The sequence below is a fragment of the Beta vulgaris genome, chromosome 4, assembly GCF_026745355.1.
Source record: "Beta vulgaris subsp. vulgaris cultivar EL10 chromosome 4, EL10.2, whole genome shotgun sequence".
NCBI classification, from domain to species: Eukaryota; Viridiplantae; Streptophyta; class Magnoliopsida; order Caryophyllales; family Amaranthaceae; genus Beta; species Beta vulgaris.
This window is the reverse complement of record NC_079205.1, coordinates 4,595,227-4,611,470: the sequence shown is the minus strand read 5'-3', so window position 1 is coordinate 4,611,470 and position 16,244 is coordinate 4,595,227. Positions and strand designations below refer to the sequence as shown.

Below are 16,244 nucleotides of genomic sequence, written 5' to 3'. Positions count from 1 at the left end.
CGAAAATTAATGTTGACGCATGCCTCGCTGTCGAAGGATGGGTGGGAATTAGTGCCATAGCTCGAAGGTCAAATGGTGATGTAGTTTTTGCTGCCACACGTCGAGTTAGAGCGTATTGGGCTCCTGAAATTGCGGAAGCTAAAGCCATTGAAATGGCTGTGAGGTTGGGCAAAAGATATGGCCTGCAAGAGGTCATCCTGGAATCGGATTGTCAAGTTGTTATTAATCGCCTCTCTAAGCATGCTGTTTTTCTGTCAGATATAGATATTATCCTCTTCAACATTTTATCCTCTTGTGTTTGTTTTTCTTCTGTTTTATGGTCGCATGTTAAACGCGATGGGAATTATGTAGCACATCATCTAGCTAAGCTCATCCCTTTTGGGGTTGAACAGATTTGGGAGAACCATTGTCCTCCGGAGGTGGCTCCCTATGTTTTGATGGACAATTTGTCCTTGAGTTAATATATTTGCTACTTTTCCCCTCAAAAAAAAAAAAAGTATTTAGCCTATTCACTACCAAACTTTCAATACAAAGCTGCTCATGCAACTTTTCCCAAAAGAGCTTTTTGGGTTTAACTAACTATTTGAAACTTTTCTTTACTAAACACTCAAATTAGATGATTGATTAGTTAAACTCTTTATATGGATCCAAACCTCTAATTTTTCTTAAATCTTTCTTTACCAAACAGGCCAAGGTAAAAAGAAGAATCAAAATCATTGATTGAAGAAAAAAGCTTCATATGATCACATCACTTGAGTTTGGTAGAACACTCAACAGCTTTTTGGTACGTGTTAATGAGTTTGGTTGACTCGTGAACTATTCGAGTTTGGCTCAAATTTTTCATGAATCAAGCATATCTAAGTTCGACTCGAAAAACTCATAAATAGGTTCGAATTATTTATAAGCTATGATATTTCACATATGACAGTTTAACTAAAAGTTTATGGTAAAAGTGTTCATAATATAAGTTACAAGTTTAAAAGAATTAGCAAAAATCTTATTATGAAGTTTTGCTAAAAATAATATCCAAACCTAAATTGGGGTTTAAGGTAAATTAAACTAGAAATTTTCAAGCTCGAGATTTAACTTGAGTGTGTGTGTGAAATAGTCATGAATCAAGCCGAACAACAGCAAGCTCATGCTCGATTAAGCCCATGGACCTGGTTCACACTAAATTAGTGTGGACCTAATGCTAATTCATGTGATTTATGGAAAAAAAAAAAAAAGGGGGATCACTATGTAAAAAATAGATATAAAAAAGAAGTAGATATAGATTCTAAAGTTTGACTATGTGAAAAAAAAAAGTTAGTATGTCATAAACTGAAAATTTCATCATGATAAACTAATGTAAGAAAGAGTGGCTATATTAAAAAATAAACCGCCATTATGATAGAAAATCACTGTATAATGTAACTTAAAATTTTTAAAAGGTTACTATATGGAAAAAAAAAAAAGGGTCGCTATGTTAAATAAGTGGCTTTGGTCCACAATAATATCAATGTGGACCAGGTCCATGCAAGACTAACTCTTCTTCCCCAATGTGTTTTGTACACATGATAACTTTATTAATTGAGTGTTATAATTTCAACATTTCATCCATTATTGTTGATTGATTTACTGAGAGGTATTCAGTTGATGGGTGTGGATTATATGGAGCAATAATAAAGCCAATAATTAGGAACAAAATTGAAAATCAGCAAAATGGTTGATGCTCCGAGTACGGTTAGTGTTGTCCTTCACATTCTAGGCCGAAAGTGTTCAAGCAGAAGCAGTCTACCTCCCCTCTCTTCGACTCTCCCTGACTTCTTTTCTCATCTTCTTTCCTGCTTTCTTACCAATTTGCTCCGCGAAATCGTGGTCTAATTTAGGCTTCGTTTTGTAGGGTGTAAAACGTTTTCTCGGAAAATTATTTTCCTCCATTTTCAATTTTACATTATTTGGTTGGCAAAATAGTGTAAAACCATTTTACTTTGGGGTAAAATTAATCTCCCAAGTCCCAATAATGGAAAACCATTTTCCTTCCAAAATAAAGGGAAAACTATTTTCCTTATCTCTCTTGTATATTTTTCTCACTACCTCCTTATTTTCCCTTTCAGTTTCCTTTCATTTCATCATTTTCCTTAAATGAAACCAAACAACGGAAAACTAATTTTGGAATTGTGTTTTCTATTGTAAATTGTTTTCCATGAAAATCATTTTACACTGAAAATGTTTTACGTTCTACCAAACGGAGCCTTAATCCAAGAAACCTTTGAATCTTTGATCCACATATATGAAGTAGCATTTCTCTGTCTGAGTAGCTTTGAAGTAAAACAAATTAAATCATACTGTAAAAAGCATAATCCATCATAAACAATCTTTTGGATTCTTCTTTCTGCACAAATCACTAAATACTAAATACAAGGATATTCATTACTCAAGACCAAAAGGTATACTATATGAACTAATATACTACCAGCCTATCTCCATAAGCTCATTTACTTTGGTGTTCATCGATGTCCATTATAATTACATTATATATAACTGAATCATCCAATTTACTACAAAGTAGGAGGTTGTATGTGTTACTCTCTTTAAGCCAACATTGATGCATGTATAGTTATACCTTAGACTTTAATTTAGCCACTTTGTACCTAGCAACTAACCTCTCTAGCTTACTAATCCTTGATTCAAGCACAAGACCTCGTGCTTCAAGTTGTTTGAGATCATCTTTCTCATCTTCAACATCAATAGGTGCTGTGTATTCATGCTTCATGACAGCTTCCATTGCATCTTCACCAAGATGATTGTCTTCAGCTTCCAAAGAGCATAATTTCTTAGTCCCTCGGCCTACATGGGTAGCCTCGAAACGCTTGTTGCCACCATCTGTGATCCTATCATGTCCATTCACATCATTCTCGTCTTCAACATCAACAGGTGCATTGCACTCATGCTTCATGACAACTTCTATTTCATCTTCACTGACATGATTATCTTCAGCAAGCACAGAACACAATCTCTCTGTCTCTTGGCCTATATGGGTAGCCTCAGAATGCTTACTGCCACCATCTATGATCATAACCTTCTTTCCTTCCACTTCCTCAGATGCAATACTGGCATACATTCTTCCATCCTCTTGCTCATTCAATGGATTTAATCCAGCATCTGAATCCATGTCATTAACGATATTCAATGGGTTTGGAGATGCCATACCCTCAAAAGATAAACCAAAAGGTCCCTTTATTATCCTAGACAGTGTCCTAACTTTCCTCGAACTTCTCTTCCGCCTTTTATAGGTTATCAGTGTATCATTCTCAAGAGCCAACATTGGTGATCTCCACCACGTAGAATACTGCACCGTGACATCTCCCTCGAACAATCGAGGAGGTAAGTACAACTTCATCCCTTCAAGTGGTTTTGCATAGCTACTCCAAGCAAGCTCAACATTAGAATTAGATCTAGCAACGAAATCTGGGATGTCTTGATCCATTCCGAATTGCATCCCAACTCTATGTGGTAGGTATTGCATCACACAATCCAAACCAACTAACTCACTTACCCTCAGACACCTCACAAATGACAATAAATCATCACCCACCTCAGAATTCATTAGCACCCATCTTTCATCATCACAATAGAACTTGGGGAACTCCCAGTTTTTCAGACATAAAGTATAAGGCCTCCATAGAAAACTGTCAGCAGCAGACTCAATATCCAACCTCAAACTCGCAGATTTGAGTTTCATTACATTGTGCCAACGAGCCGCTCGTGGCTCACCGCACATCAAAGTGGCCGGTTTCGGACTTGAAGCCGGAAACCTTTCCCAAGCCCAGAGTTGAAGTAATTGAAAAGGTGCACAAAGAACAAGGTATGAACCATCATCACCATAAGCATAACCATCTTTCTCATTGTAAGACGTAATATATTCTTTCAATAAGGTCAAGTCTCTATAAATTGGAGCTAAAACTGCAGGTGCTAAAGCAATTTTGGTACCCAAAACAAGACTAATAGCAATGTCAAAAACATTTGGAGTAATGTACAAGTTTGTAGATAACACATACCTTGTCAACCACAAAACAAGTAATGCAACATGCTCCATTTCACCACCTCTTCCCTTGTGATAATACATCCATCCACAATGACTCAATTGCTTGCTGCGGTTCTTTTTTTTAATTACATAGCAAGATTTTACCAGTTTTTCCTTGATTTTTGCAGATTTACTGTTGTTAAAAGTGTTGACAACGGAATTTCCCAAAACAGAATATCCACCTAAAACCATAACATCCTCCAAACTAATGGTGGATTCACCCCATGGGAAGACAAATGTGTTAGTTTCAGGGCACCATTTCTCAGCTAAACACATGATTAACTCATTATCTCTCTTAATCTTGTAAATTGAAGCCTTAATTGCATGAAAAATCCCAACTTTCTTCCAAATAATTTCATGGGTTTGTTGTAAATCTTTAACCCATGTCTCCCATGCTTTAAGAGGCTTAGGCCTCCCCTTAAAATTAACTATTTTTAGTAGCTTGTTAATGTTGTTGGGAGAAGAGAGGGAAAGATGAGAGATTTTGGGCAAAGATTGATTTATGGGGTTTATGAGAGGTTTAAGGAAATGGGATTTTCTTAAAGTTGGTTTTGTATCAGAAGAAGGTGGAATCATGAGCTCTTCTCTCTCCTCAGTAATGGTGTATTCTTCTTCATTCTTTTCTTCCATTGGCTTCAAAGACATTAACTTTGGATGATTTAAGGCCTGAAATTCTGAAAAATTGTTTTCTGCTTAAGTGTTTTGGATGGTTTTGTTTGTAGAGTTTGAGTACACTCATGGAAATATATGGGTGTTTCTTTTATCACTCATAGCTCCCCTTTCCTTTTCTTTCTATAAATGGCTAATTTTTGCCTTTTTTTATCTTCCTCTCATATTTTAGCTATTAGTAGTATACCATTAAGTCCAAGTCCTCGAAGCAATGAATTCAATTTCACATATTTTAAAGAATATTTCCTCCCATCTTTATTGATTAATTTTTTTTCATGGATAATGTTAAGGAGAGTATTAATTTCTTCAGTGCATGCTGAATTTTAAATTAATTTTATGGATACCTCCTACGTAGGATAGCACATGAGAATTTTTATTGTTTTCGGCAAAACAAAACGCTAATAAGAGTAGCGATTAAGGCTATGTTTAGTTCACCTGAAATTTTCTGATCTAAACTTATCTGATCTGATCTGAACTTATTTTTTCTGATCTGGTCTGATCTGATCTGAACTGATCTGATTATAAGATTTTATCTTTTAGATTTTTCTCAATATATAAGAAAAAATATGTCATGTGGGGTCTTGTTTGATTCGTCTCAATGAGTACTTTATTAATATTCAATTATTATAATTTATACTAATATGTAATGAAAGATATAATGATTTTTAAATATAAGCATGATCTGAACTGATCTGAACTGATCTGATCTGAACTGATCTGATCTGAACTTATTTTTTCTGATCTGATCTGATCTGATTAGATCTGAAATAAGCAAAAATAAGGTGAACTGAACATAGCCTAACTTTATGTTAAGTCGCCACTGATGGTAGCGGTTTACAAGGTAAAACCGCTAGTTGGTGTAGCGGTTTATACCGTAATCGTCACTGAGGAAAACAAAGAAAAAAGTGCACTATGTAGGTGTTGTGCGTCCCGCACACAAGGTGTGAGCCTACATGGCTTGGTGCACGCCTAGTGTGTGGGACGCACTGAGCCTACATGGAGCACTTTTTCTTTTTTATCTTGCGTTGGTTCTGTTATGTAATGAACCACTACTTTGAATAGCGGTATATATGCGTACCTTATAGCTTGTCTTAGAGACATAATATAATTGCTACACCAAGTTTCTATACTTTCATGACTTCATCTACATTCTAGTAACTTGAATTTTGTAGGAAGTTAATTTCTTAGAAGAGAATTTTCATGAGTTACCTCTCAATTTGTTCAAAATGCACGCGATTAAATTAAGAATATTCATGCCGATTAATATCCAAAGCTTTTTGTACTTACTTTGAGAGAAAAAGGACGGAGGAGCGTTAAAAATGGTAATTCAATCTGAATTCTATAGTCCGACTCGATTAGAAGAAAAAAATCTAACTCAGATTCAACAATGTAAAACCTTATTTGAATCTTATAGGTCGTGGAGTTTATATAAGATTTGATAAATCCAGCCCAATTTCAATTTCTATTCTTACCTTATCAATTTATAATTTAAAACAACAATATAATTATAATAGAATACTTAAATTTGAATCATTTAAGATAAAGTAAATTCGAACTTATCAAGAGTGAAAACATATCCTAAGACCTCTTGAGACTGAGAGAAATATTCTAACCACTAAACTACCCCGTTCTCAAAAGTGACTCACATGTAGTTTGGAAAAATTCATCCAACTCTTTTCCCATTCTTAACAAGAAAAAAGTGATCAAGTACAAGTTATCATTTTGTTTTTTTTTTTTTTTTTTTTTTTTTTTTTTTTTTTTGACAAAGGGTAAAACATAGTGATGAAAGATTAGCTTTTTCTTGCCTGAGTGGCAAGCTTATGAGCTAACTGAACCTCTTCTCTACTTACCTTAGCACACGAAATGAAGATAAAACTATTTGCTATTCTTTTGATGTCCTTGATAATATTCTCGATGTTTTTGTTGTAAGGAGAATCTCCCTTTAAAGCTCTAATTACCTCAATATTATCCGTCTTGATAATCAGACCAGGGCTTCGCCATTCCATGTCCGAAATAGCTTTCAAGATAGCATATGCTTCCGCTTGTTCTGCTGAGTTTGCGAAAATCTTGACCGCAGCTTCCTCTTTTGGGTCATTGTTTACATTCTTCCAGGCCACCGCTGCTTGCCAATGATTCAAACTCGCGTTGTTCTTCCAAGCACCATCGACTACGAGAGTTTGGATGTTTGAAATATTTCTGTCTCCTATTGTCCATTCTTGTCTTTGGTTGTTTCTAGAGTCTGCGTGGATATCTTGAACAGAAATGGCTAGACGTTGAGTCTGCCTCTCCCTCGTGGTGTGCCACCTGACGGAGTGATCTTTTTTAATCATCATAATTCGATCGGGATTTGGAAGGACCCCTCTGAAAATGACTTCGTTTCGATGAACCCAAATTGCCCATAGCGTTGCTATGAATTCTACTTCCGAAATTAGGCCGTCTTCTTTCCTCCTTTTCTTGAAAAGATTTAGAAAGTTTTTAATCCACTCCTGAATTTGCAAATTATTCCCGTTACTCGCCACAATACCAAGGGACCCCTTCCAGATTCTTTGAGCGATCTGGCAATCCCGCAGCATGTGAGATATGGATTCGCTCTTGGAATTGCAAAGACAGCAGATTGGGTTGATCCCGGAAATTTTTCTTTTGATGAGGTTATCCGCCGTTGGTAGCGCGTTGTTAAAAATTTTCCATAGAAAGTGCTTCCATTTCGGGAAATAATCCGCCTTCCAGAATTCTTTCCAGAAGATTGAATCATTCGGCTGATGACGAAGATCGCCGCTAAGGAACCAATACCCTGATTTTACTGAATAAGCCCCCGACTTTGTATGACTCCAAGTTATTTCGTCTTCTGTAACAGCTTTAGGAATATGAGTAGCGAATATCTCTCTTGCATCCTCCTTCGAGAACTGATTCCAAACGGCCGAAGGTTTCCATGACTTATTTTGATCAATCAGATCTGAAGCCCAAATAGGAGTAGGACTTGTACCCGATCTGGACACATCTTTGGGAACAAGGAGTTTTGTCGGGTGCCATTTATCAGTTGCTAGTCTAATAGAATTCCCATTCCCGAGTTTTTTGTATAAGCCATCTTTACAGCTCTTGGAGGCACTTAGAAGACTTCTGAAAGCATAGGAGCAAGATTTTGGCTCCTCGTTATCAATGGCTAGTTGGATGGGGTCCTTCTTGTATTTGGCTACGTAAAGTTGATGGATTAGGGAATCCTTGTTCTTGTGGATGCGCCAGGCTTGGTTGAACAAATGGGCTTTGTTTGTGTGAGTGATGTTCCTGAAACTAAGACCACCTTGGTACTTATGCTTTTCAATAAGCGATCTCTTCCTCCAATAAATAGGGGTTTTATCCATTGAGGATCCCCACCAGAATTTAAGAAGCAATGAGGTGATTTTCCGGGATATATTTTGGGGGATCAAGTATGTGGAAATAATATTGGAGGCTAAAGAAATTAAGATGGTATTCACCAAAATTAGTCTTCCTGATGGAGACAGGTTTGAAAATTTCCAAGACGCAATTCTTTCCCCCACTTTAGTAATGACATTATTGAAGACCGAGGTCGTTCTCCCATCAACTTCCATGGGGCAGCCTAGATATATGCCAATTTTCTCTTTCTCCATAACCCCTAAGGGCTTCCTCATAAGTTTTCTGAATTTCAAGGGTGTATTGGGACTGAAGATGACATGAGACTTATCGAAGTTAATCATCTCCCCTGATTTCTCACAAAAAGTTGCTAGAGTATTCTTGATAGCCCAGCAGTTCTTCGGAATTGCTCTAAAAAAGAATAGAGCATCGTCTGCGAAAAAAAGATGTGAAATTTCAGGGGCATTTCTAGCTATTTTGAGACCTTGGAGCTCTTTGGAATCCTGGAGACTAGAGAGGTTTTTAGAGAGGACTTCCATACAGAGGATAAAGATATAAGAGGAAAGGGGGTCTCCTTGACGGAGACCAGCTGAAGGGAGGAACGACTCCGTGGGCTCACCATTCACCAAGATAGAATAGGAAACTGTAGTAATGCATTGCATAAGCCAAACGACCCAGGAATCAGGGAACTTCATCCTTATCAGCATAGCTTTGACAAAATCCCATCTAATTCTATCGTAAGCCTTACTGAGATCAACCTTAAGAATACCAGCGAAACTAGATCCTTTCTTTCTTTTCCGAACCCAGTTACTAATCTCATGAGATATAAGACAGTTGTCCGTCATCTGTCTTCCTTGGATGAAAGCGTTCTGGTACTTATCCACCAAATCGCCCATGATCGGTTTCAACCTGTTGGCCAAAAGCTTGGCGATAATCTTGTACGAAGAATTACAGAGACTTATCGGTCTGAAATCTTTTGAATCTTGGGGACGATCCTTTTTGGGAATGAGAGTGATGAAAGTCTTGTTTTGCTCTTTTAACATAAATCCTGAATGCAAGAAAGCTTTAACACTTTTGATCACGTCTGATCCAACAAGGTCCCAGTTATGCTGGAAGAAGATCGGTGGAGTACCATCAGGGCCAGGGGACTTATGCGGTTTAGAGCTAAAGCAAGCCTTCCTGATATCTTGATTTGAGAAGGGGGCATTAAGGATATTAATGTGAGTTTGGGAGAGGGTTGCAATGGGGTTGAAAAAAGAATCGTCGTGATGAATTCGGTTATCTTCACCATAGTTAACTTGATAAATCTTCTTGAAATTTGTGAGGAACAGGTTTTGAATTTCAATTTGGTTTGATGTCCAGACACCGTCATCATTTTTCAGAGCTTTGATTTCATTTCTTGAGCATCTCCCTTTAACACTCTTGTAGAAAAAGGAAGTCGATTTGTCTCCAAACTCATCCCACTTTGATTTTGCACGCTGCCTCCAATAGACTGATTTGTCCTCGATAGTATTGAGGAAAGAATTCCTAAACTCTTGATCCTGGGCAGCTTGGGAAGTTTGAGAAATTCCTTTTTGATGGTCAATGAGGCTATTGTTAATCTCACTCCAGTTGATATTGTGCTGACACTTGTAATTTATAACCCATCCTCTAATCTTCCGAAGGCTATTCTGGATTTTCCTTTGCAAAATGAAGGATGAAGAGCCTGAAAGAGTCTCCTTCCACTCCTTTTGAATTATTAAAGCAACTTCATTGTGATTGAGACTCCAAGCATCCAACCTATACGGTCTTTTTTTGATTCGCGTATTATGCTCATAGAGTTGAAGAACAATAGGGCTATGATCAGATAGAAGAATAGGTAAATTCCAGATTTCAGCATTCGGGAATAACGATTTCCACTCAGCATTGCAAAAGGCTTTATCAATTCTCTCGTAAATTGCTTCGTTGTTTGAGCGATTGTTAGTCCAGGTGAAATTTACCCCTTGGTAAGGAAGGTCAAAAAGGTGGTTGCTAAGCTTCCAATCCAGAAAAACATTTGCACCTTTCAAATCTGTTGAACCTCCTAGTTTCTGATGACTGTGTTCCACTTGATTAAAATCCCCCATTAACAACCATTTCCCATTGTTGTTGTTTAGAATGGTAGTTAAGGAAGACCAGACAGCATTTCTATCACAGATATAGGGCGAGCCATAAACAAACGCTACGAAATACTCATTACCGGCAACATCAAGGATATTACAACATACATAATTAGCTGAGGAGGAAATGACAGAAACAACTACGTTCGGGGACCAACAAACAAATAAACCTCCCCTACTTCCGACAGAGTCGGACCCCGTACACCCTTTAAAACCTATCCTACTGAAAATTGGCTCCAAGGCCGTAACAGAACATTTCGTTTCAGACAGAAAAATGACATCTAACTTCTTATCATTAGCAGTATTAGACAGAAACCTTAATGACTGAGGGCTAAGGCTTTTGAGCCCCCTACAATTCCAGCTTAGGAGATTCATATCTTCAACCAAGGCTGTGGGTCAGCCGCACCATCGTACCCCCTCCCCGTCTCAGTCTTGTCCTTGGCAGTGGATTCCTTGAAAGACGAAGAAACATGATTGCCAGCATCCTTATCCATCATTTCAAATTTATCCTCGTCACTTAGACCAAATTTCAGTATCCCTTTACCCTTTGTTTTCCTTTGTCTTTTAATTCTCTTCGAGTTCACTGACTTTGAAGGGCCATCTGAAGGAGGGAGATTTAGATCAAACAGCTTTTGCGCATTGATTATCTGAGCTTCTTTCTCAAAATTGTGAAGATACTGGGACAAGATTCCTTTTGGCTCCCAAACACGCTTCTTCCTCCTTTTAATAGAGTGAGGTGGGGTCTGAATAGGGATAGCGGGAGTTTTTGTGAGAAGTTTTTCAGGAAGAGAAGGGTTAAGGTCCATTGTTTCGATTTCGTAATCCCAATCCTCAAATGGGAGATCAGAAAGGGCAGAATTAAAGGAATTGGGGGATTTTGGAGTGTTTGGGGGAGTTTGCATAGGAGAGAGAGACTCGAAAGAGGAGATAGAGAAAAGGACAGATTTTCAGTGAATTTATAGGGGATTTCTTGAGAGATCTTTGACTGGGAGTCTTTATTTTTGACAGGTGGGACAATAGGGGTAGAATCGACAAAGTTGGTGAGGTTATCCCATTCCGAAAAGGAAAGAGAAGTGGTCCTAAGTTTCCTTTTTTGATGGATCCTTGAGTTCACGTGCATGTTTTCCACATGCACAGGACAGAATGTTTCAGAATCTTTGCACGAATGGATAATTCGTGACCGAATACAAGAACTCACCTCTTCTTGAAAAGTCTTTGTGTTTTCAGTAGGGCTTTGCAGAGAGCCATCTTGGGGCATCTCAAAATTTAAAGGGTCGAAGGAGTTTGAACAAGGCATCTCGAAATCCAAAACTGGAGAATTTGGAGGGTTTTTGAAGGTGTTTATTTCCTCATCAAGGGGTTCAGTATCAAAAGGGGCTGAGTGTGAGGGAGAAATGGCATCTAGGTATGTCAAGGAGCCAAAGGGGATGAAAAAATCGCTATATGGGTCGCGAGGAATCAGGAAGCGATCATCATCAGCAATTTGAACATTTGTGAAAAGCGAGGCTAGGTTCACAGCTTCGTAAGGGGGAAAGAAGGCTAGGTGATGATCATTATCTTCGGATTCAAGGGATGAGAGAGAGGAATCTGGGTGGACTCTGGAAGAGGATGCCATTTTTGGTGTTTTGTAGGAGTTTTTCGAAAAGAGGATATGATGTAATGGCTTAATAAGGGGGGGTAGATATAAATAGTAGAGGATATTGGCAGCTAGGTGGTCAGCAGAAGGAGAATAAGCAGAGAGAACTCTTCTCTTCAGAAGAAGTGCCAGTAGGAGGGTACTGAAAATGCTTTGAAAGAAAATATCCGGGTGTTTTTGGAAAAACTTACTATAGGGAATTACAATGCTACCCTTCCTTTGTGAGAGAAGGATAATATTGTACATTCCCCCAATGAACAAACTTGCTGAAAATAACTCACACTTACCTGGGGAGAGGCGATTCAAATCCTGCGGAAGGTGGTTGGAATGGTTGGAGGTCATTAACTCCTCACTTCTTTTCCTCTTCTTCTTAAATTTTTCTGCAGTCTTCTTGAATACCATTCCAGCTGGGACTTCTTTTCTTTTCAGCGAGTTGGGGCGCATTGAATGAACATTGGACTTTGCAAGCTTTGAAGCCCCTTGGACTTTGAATTTCGCGGTCGCAGCTTCAACAGTACCTTGAAAAAACTGGCGCCCTAGCAACTGACACATAGAGCTAGAACTCTTTCGTGCATCGTGGACTCCCGTGCATGGGAGTATTCTGGATGCATGATGATGATGTGGAGCATGCCGGAGACGTTTGTGGACGTGTTGATTCCCGGAATCATGGACTCTTTTCCTTTTCGAGGGTCCTGCAGCGTGGTAGTCTTCCAAAGCTTTACCCCGAGAAGTGTTTTTCTCACCCTCTTTATTGCTATCTTGGCCTTCCGAATCTTCATTATTCTGATGAGCTGGGTCGTCATTGTTGGATGAATCACTAGAGCTAGAGTCATCATTTCCATGATTATCGTCTAATGTTTGTTCAGACAAGCTATCACCATCTTTGTCTCTTTCTTCAGATAGTTGAACAAGGTTGACGTGAGTTGTTCTAAGTCTCTCGACCCTTTTTAACCCGATAAGCTTGTTTGTGAAAAGGGGGGTGACGAAAGGAGAGACTATGGGCAAGAAGATCCCTTGGCCAATATCTTCAAGAACCATAGCGAAATGACGTTTTGCTATTGCCATTGGAATTCTGCATCTTGGTCTCTTGTGACCAATTCTTCCGCATTTGGAACAAAAAATGAAGACGCCTTCATATCTGAAGTCTATCCAGATTCTAGGCCCTTCTTGCCTATTGAAGTAGACACCCAGAACGAGGGGGTTGTTAATAGGGATTAGAACTTTAGCTCTTAAGAAGTCCTTGAATCCCTCCCTCATAGAGTCAGCGTCAAAATAGAGAACAGTACCTAACTTTTCAAGGGCTCTTCTCGCCACATTCAATTTGTTGTAGAGAAGAGGGAGACCTTCTACTTTGATCCAGATGGGGATCCTCTGGAAGGAGTGGGAGTTAAAAGAATTTTGGGGTTCACATTTTGTGAATAAAATGAGAGCACCTTGGAAATTTGCGGAGCTAAGATCCAGTAGGCCAGCTCTATCACGGTCGTCTGAGCAGAGGAAGAAAAAGATTTTCCCAACCTTCTTAACTTGGATCATGTCGTGGGTTGTCCAAGATGTTGCAACCCAGTCAGCGATTTGTTGTTCCGTAAATTCTCTAAGGTCCTTTACCTTGCCAAGGACAGTGTTGTATAAGATATAATCATCTTGGTTAGTGTCATGATCTTCTGATTCTATTTGAATACCAACTCTTCGAAGAATATTGGTTTCGGGATTACCATGATGATGGTGCGGATGAGTGTTTGGGTTATTCATTAACTTGATTAGATTGGAGAAGAACAGGGAGGATGGGTTTGATTTAGTAGAAAATAAAGCACTCTCTCTTTTAGCTTTTTAGAGAGAGATGGTCTCACTTTTTAGAGAGATATGGTGAGGGAAAGTTCATCATTTTGTTGTTTACTTGTTTTCCAACAGTTTCCATATGCTCATTGAGCCATTGTTCTCCTACCAAGCCATCAACTTTTCCAAATAAGAAAAATTTAAAGGAAAAAAGAAAACAAAGAGAGAAAAAAAGGGAAGAAAGAAAAGAGTCAGTCAATCGACACTTCATTTCATTGTAGTTGTCTTCTTCCCGCTCCATAGTACGAGTACCATTTTTCCACTGGTTCAAATTAATCTTACATTTCCACAATAACTGAATAACCCAAAAAATCCCATTTTCAAGTGTCAGCAAACTCCATTTTTTTGTTGAGAAAATCTCATCTTTGTGATCAAAAACTTTCAACCCAAAAAAAAAAAAAAAAACCCAATTATGGCAGTTTTACCAGAGGATGAAACTTTGATAGAGAAAAGAGAAGCAGAAATGGTTTCACCTTCTGGTGGAAAATCCACTTACAGAATTGCCCATTTCTTAAATCCCTCATTTTCTCCCTCAAAAAAAACACAAACCCTTTTAAACCCTCCTCCTAAAATTTCTCAGTCTTCAAAACCCATTTTTTCAATTCTCAAATCTCTCTCCTCAAAAGTCCTTTTTCATGGCTGGAAAAACCCACTAAAGAATTGGAATTTCTGGGTCAAAAAATTAAGCCCTTCATGTAAATCAATTTGGAAGCAATCATGTATATATGAAGCAATCATGGGTTCAACCCATGAAATTCCAAAATGTAGAGCATCTATGTTTGCGCTTGCTGAGAAATGGTGCCCAGAAAGTAACACATTTGTGCTTCCTTGGGGTGAAGTTACCATAACTTTGGAGGATGTTATGGTTTTGGGTGGTTTTTCTGTAACAGGGGAATCTGTTTTGAGTGAAATTAGTTCCAAGAATTTGCTTGAGATTGAGGAGAAGTTGCTCATGGGACGTTCAGAGATGATGAGGACTAAGTCTAAGAAGGCTAGCCAGCAACAATGGTTGGAGAATTGGATGGGAAAGGAGGGAACTTTCGAGCACGAAGCGTTTTTGTGTTTGTGGTTATCAAGGTATGTTCTGCCTGCTGATGATCGTAGTACTATGAATAAGAGTGTGTTTCAAATTGCTGTGCTTTTAGCTAGAGGCACTAAGATTGCATTGGCGCCGGCTGTTCTTGCTTGTATATATAGAGATTTGAGGTTGTTGAAAGAGAAGATTGTAAGTTTAAGAGATTTAGGTGATCAAGATGATACAAATGTGACAAAAGTTGTCCTTTGGGCTCCCTTGCAATTATTGCAAGTTTGGATTTGGGAAAGGTTTCCAACATTGAGCCCAAAATCTAATCCTATTATGAGTACTGATATGCCTAGATTAATGAGGTGGAACAAAGTGAGAACAAATTTGAGAGCTGATGATTTGGGTCTGGATGTTGATTCTGCTGGTGATGATTTTAGGTGGAGACCTTATTCGATGTCGTTGAACAATTGGTCATTCGAATTTGATTTGCAGTCTTATGGTAGATGTATAAGGGTCAGTCAACTGGTTGGATTGGATTGTATTGAGCCATATTTCCCTCATCGAGTAGCAATGCAGTTCGGACTTGACCAAGATATCCCGGTTGCTTTCCCTCGTTTGAGTGACACGGCGAAGGAGACTGCTTGGAGGAATTACAATAGGCCAATCGAAGACATCAAGTTGTACATGCCACAAAAGCTATTTGAGTCGGATGTTACAATGCGTTATTTGGAGTGGTGGAAGAAATCAACAGTTATGAATGGAAAGGCTAAGTGTGTGGGAGAGAAAGGACACGCTGAACTGAGTCCTCTACCATGCCAAGCTACCTCAAAGATGTCAGAAAAAGGAGTCGCGGAACCTACTACTCAACCATGCCTAGGTTCCTCAAAGATATCTATGACAGCAGCAGAGAGGGTGAGAATCAAAATGGAAAAGAATGAAGCCGAGGTACCTCCTGGTTTCAGTCCGAAAGGCAAAAGGGTATTGACTGATGATTCCTCTGATCAATATAAATCTAGCTCTAAGAAGTCCAGACTATCTCCAAGTCATCCTGTTATTGATATTGAGAGCAGTGAATCTAATGCTTCTCGTGGTTCTTCTTTCCAAACTAAAGGGGTGAAACCTGATGATAATTTTGATGATCACCAAACATTGACAGAATTGTTTGGGTTAAAGGGTGTTGTAAACGAAAATAGAAGCCGTACCTTGTCAATGAGCCATCGCGAGAGCCCTTCATCTTCCGCAGGAGATAATGCTTTTATGCAAGCGACTGGATTCGGAACAAACTATGGAGTACGCAGTTTTTCGAATGAAGAATGTACTAGGAAAGAAGTCGATGTTGAAGACGGAACTGAGAGTAAAGCTGGAAGTCCAATTAGTATTGACAAGGACAGGGTTCAAACCAGTTTCGATGGTGCTTCTGAGTCTCCAGATATTGATCTATTAGGTCGAATTGCTCGGCTGCAGAGAATTGTAGACATGGTGATAGCAGCCAAAATTAGCAAGGCCTAG

At 38.7% G+C, this 16,244-nt stretch overlaps 2 protein-coding genes across 2 annotated transcripts; one reads left to right on the top strand and one right to left on the bottom strand.

Moving 5' to 3' along the window:
• Positions 1-2,490: 2,490 nt before the first annotated feature.
• On the bottom strand, positions 2,491-4,711 carry LOC104891897 (hypothetical protein). Its single transcript, XM_010677682.3, has one exon. It carries the CDS (start codon positions 4,709-4,711, stop codon positions 2,600-2,602), a length of 2,112 nt encoding a protein of 703 aa, XP_010675984.2. The 3' UTR covers positions 2,491-2,599.
• A 9,412-nt stretch (positions 4,712-14,123) lies between these two features.
• LOC104891641 (uncharacterized) lies at positions 14,124-16,244 on the top strand. Its single transcript, XM_010677357.3, has one exon. It carries the CDS (start codon positions 14,124-14,126, stop codon positions 16,242-16,244), a length of 2,121 nt encoding a protein of 706 aa, XP_010675659.2.

Coding starts and splice junctions, on each gene's coding strand:
- LOC104891897 (XM_010677682.3), bottom strand. CDS start 4,711: ATGTCTTTGAAGCCAATGGAAGAAAAGAATGAAGAAGAATACACCATT.
- LOC104891641 (XM_010677357.3), top strand. CDS start 14,124: ATGGCAGTTTTACCAGAGGATGAAACTTTGATAGAGAAAAGAGAAGCA.